The sequence below is a fragment of the Monocercomonoides exilis genome (assembly GCF_001643675.1).
Source record: "Monocercomonoides exilis strain PA203 chromosome Unknown scaffold94-26404, whole genome shotgun sequence".
NCBI classification, from domain to species: domain Eukaryota; phylum Preaxostyla; order Oxymonadida; family Polymastigidae; genus Monocercomonoides; species Monocercomonoides exilis.
The window spans coordinates 17,494-21,859 of NW_027150639.1; the positions used below are offsets into that span (position 1 = coordinate 17,494).

General features: G+C 39.3%; 1 protein-coding gene across 1 annotated transcript; it reads right to left on the reverse strand.

The window, feature by feature from the left end:
• Positions 1–583: 583 nt before the first annotated feature.
• MONOS_18499 (uncharacterized protein) lies at positions 584–2,453 on the reverse strand (the record flags this gene model as incomplete). The annotated part of the gene is made up of 6 exons (XM_067871523.1): positions 584–687; positions 1,026–1,108; positions 1,529–1,631; positions 1,706–1,795; positions 1,881–1,996; positions 2,344–2,453. 6 exons carry the CDS (start codon positions 2,451–2,453, stop codon positions 584–586), a joined length of 606 nt encoding a protein of 201 aa, XP_067718528.1.
• Positions 2,454–4,366: the final 1,913 nt, after the last annotated feature.

Sequence of the window (4,366 nt, forward strand, 5' to 3'; positions counted from 1 at the left end):
TTCATGTATTTTGCCTATGGCTCCTAGGCAAATAGACTGACCCTGTTGGATCCTTCACCAATGGATAGAGGGAGAGTATAGCTAGACCCTCTATAACATTTTCGAGTCTCGCACTCTCAAGCCTGAGGCACTACAAGGGTTGGAACATAAGGGGTCCCAGTCAATATTTTCTCTCAATGAAATTTCTCATAGGAAGAATTGTAGTATATTGAGTGTGGTGGCAAGGGATTACATAGGAGGCCAACGGGAATACTGCCATTGGCTAGGCACAGTGTGCAGCTAGACCCTCTATAACATTTATAACTTTCCAGCTCTTAACCCTGTGGAGCTATGATCCAACAAACATAAGGGGGTCCTAGTATAGAGATTTCATTGAAAGGAGTTTTTCATAGGAAGGATACTAGTATATCGACCATAGATATAAGGGAAGTTGAGGAGTGGCAATGGCGATAGCACCAATGGATAGAGCAAGTGTGGAGCGAGTTTCCCTATGGCATCGAGAACTTTCCCGAGATTCCTGTGTGATTCGCTACAGGCCAGCCAATGAGGGGGTCCAAGTCACTCAAAAGTCAATGGAAAATACTCACTTTTTCTGGCACTGCCCTTGGCCCAGCCACAGCCCACCAGCCGAATGTGTGCCACATTGTACCTGCAGGGCATGCCCACCCCACAGCACCATTGGCATGTCTGTAAGTTATGACCGATCAAAAGATATGGCTCGTTGGGAGCAAAGGGGTCCCCTATGAAAAATAGAACCTTTTTCATTCAAAGATGTCAGTATATTGAGGTATGGTGAAAGGCATATGGACCGAGGGCAAGATGTTACTACCGTTGGATACTCCAAGAGCACAGCTACTTGCCCTATGGCATCTAGAACTTTCCAGCTCTTAAAGGTAATTCCCTATGACCCATGGAATATACAGGGTCCATAGCATAAAATATCACTGTGAAAGGGTTTTCATAGGAAAGATATGAGTATTTGGTGTGTAACTTCAGGGCAACTCAACTGAGCCGAATGAGATTACCACCATTGTGTAGAGCGAGTGTGCAGCGAGACCCTCTATGGCAACGAGAAGTTTCGCTGACTTGCCCCTGAGGCGCTATGAGTCTGTGAACATGGGGGTCCACAGTGTATTTTCATAGAGAAATTTCATAGACAAAATTTTCTAGTATCAAAAACCTCGAAATACACTACGCCGAGGTTTTCGAAGTGTAGTGTAATTTGGTCACTTTTCCTAGGAGCTCAAATTTCTAGTATCAAATTCATCCTTATTACACTACGCCACGAAAACCTCGGTGTAGTGTAATTTTCCCTTTTAGTATCAAAGCAGGTTTTTCAGACATCCCATTTTCATAGTGTATTTCTAGTATCAAAAGTCACAAAAATCGAGGAAACCTGAGTGTAGTAAAGTTGAGTCTATGAGTTTTTCGAAAAAGATGGATTTTCTGGTCTGGGCACCCGGGGTCATTTACCATATTTGAGGTTTTTCAATGAAAGTGACTGAACAAAACCCAGTGCACAGCCCACCCAGCCGGCCCAGCCCACAGCCCACAAACCAGACCCCGCCCACTGCACAGCCCTGGTCCCCGCTGCACCGTCACTTTTGTTTCTGGAGCTCTCCCTCCAACACCTGAGGAGATACGTTCGTTGAAAGAGAGGGTACCTCAATGGCTGGCCCAGTCATTTTCACTCACTTTTTCTCACACCACCGCTCAGCCAGCCAGCCCAGCCACACTCCCACCACCCAGCCTTGTAGCCACTGCCCACACGCCCACTCTGCCCACATCAGCTTAGCTGTAAGTTATGACCGATAAAAAGATACAAGGGTTGGAAGGCAGTTTTCCAGTCTGTTTTCCCAGTGAAAAAGTGAGTGTCTGACCCACCCAGCCAGAAGGACACACAGGCGCCCAGCAGCACCCTGCCCAGCGTGCAGCCACAGTCTGTGCGCACACTGTCACTTTTGTTTCTGGAGCTCTGGCTCCAACATTTGAGTTTCTATAACCACCGGAACATTGTACCCTCAGTCACGCTTTTTTCTGACTGGGGGAAATACAGTATATGTCAAATAGAGCCAGGCCAAGCCACAGGGCCTGCTCAGCCATAGGCCCAGCACAAAGCCCGCCTCACTCGCTACTTGCCCTGTGGCCTTTGCAAGCCCCTGCCCATCAGCCCTTCCACAGATATCCTCCACTCAACCCCTTTTCAGTCAAACTCAAATTGAGTCTGTGAGTTTTTCGAAAAAGATGGCACTTCGAGGTCGGGCAGTCAATATCACATAGAAAAATTATCATAGAAAAATTCAATTTTCATAGAAAAAATTATTGGTGACATGGTTACTTGACAACCACTGGACAGATATCTTAGCAATTGCACCACATCCTACCCCCACTAACATTCCCCAACATATCCCTCTAACTCCGGTTACTTGCCCTCCCTTCACTCTCCACAGCATCTCAAGTCAATACCCCCAAGTCATTTTTCTATGTGATTTTATATCACAGAACTTAAATCAACTAGCCGCTCGGATTTCTCACCAACCACTGGGCCGATCGAAACGCCGTTTGGCCACATCCGGGCATGGGTTACTGTGCCGGTCATATGTGTTTCGATTCAGCCACTTTGCCTCTGTTCGCTCTCTGTGACTTCACCAACCAGGCACCCCCAGTCACCTTCAAAATTTTTATTTCTTTTCTGGACTGTCTGCCAGACCCCGCCACCAACACACATATGCATGCTATTACCGCACTATATGCACATATATCATATATTAATTGTAAATTTATCTGGCCATTACTTCTGGAGTTATACTCGATTTACCTCAAAAATGACCATTTTCACTCAAAAATTCGTTTATAACTCAGAAACTACAAATAAGCGTATCCAACCAAAAATCACCAATATACAACATTACAACTCAAATTCATGTGTCTAATCATATTTTATATCGACTTTGAAATTTTCGAGAAAAAAATATTTTTTCGATTTTTTCAGTCAAATCACAAACTTGTCCGCACTGCCCTGCCACAACCGCTCGGTAGAAAAATTTAGATTCGAGTATGTTTATAAGGGGCCCACGACCTTGCCACCTGCCAATTATCAAAGGAATCTGAGACCCCATATTTTTCGGTCGTTGATCTAAGATCACCACTTTTTCAGTCAAAAACTTCATATCACATTTTCTCACTAACCAGACAATCTGGCCCGAGAAAAATTCAGCGGACTATTCGCGAATTATCCGAACTTTTGTGTTTTCATAAGTTTCGATCACAACTTTCATAAAAACCGATTTTCACCAATTTTTCATTTTTCTGACTAACTGGAGCTAAATTCAACTTAATCAGAAAAATGCAATTTTCACATTTTTCGAATTTTTGACCATGACTTCAAAAATTCACAAATGGTCCAACTAACACTTCTGTAAAGAGTCTCACGACTTAGAAAAATTTATTTATCGAGATATTAAAATTTCTTTTTCAAAATTTTGACTGAAAAAATTACATTAACATATCATTCCACAATTTGAATCAATTAATTTCTGATTTTAATATCAATCAATTCCTCTCATATTATTACCCATATACGTAACTTTTCATCAACCACTAATTCCAACTTCTTGTTTAAATATCATTTTTTAAAAAATGTTTGATCTAGATCAAAACCATTTTTCTATGTTAAGAATTCGACTTTTCAAAAACAGTTAGTTACCAATCTCCTATACACCAACACACTCCCCACCCCTCATAACCTATATAAAACATTATTTTCAAATTTATCTGTTCATGGAATAAAAAGAAAAATATTAATTAAGATTGAAAAATTATGGAAAAAATTATTTCATAAGAGGATTGCTTTCAATATTAAAAATAAAAATAGCAGAGAGATATTATATGATTACTATTTATTTGAAAATAAAATTGAGATGAATTGAAAGTTCCAAAAAATAAAAAAATTAAATATTATTTGTTTTTAAGGAGAAAAATGAAAATATTTTTTTATTTCAAAAATTATTGAATAGACAAACATCAAAAATTCTATAATATGCAATATCATATTTACATTATATATGAATTTTTTGCTGGAAGTTCTTTCTTTGTTATTGAGATAAAAAAATATTTTAAAAATTGAAAAAATTAAAAAAATTATGTCATCACAAAGAATAGTTGAATTCAATTGGTTTTCATATATAATATAATAGATATAATGTAGATGATAATAATACATAAGAACATTGATATTGATGGTTGGTTCTGAGCAAACAAAAAGTATCTTATTTTTGTTAATATTTCAGAATGTTATTTTTCATTATCATTCAACCACAACTATCAATATTCTCACAATAATTATATCAAATCACACATTATCATA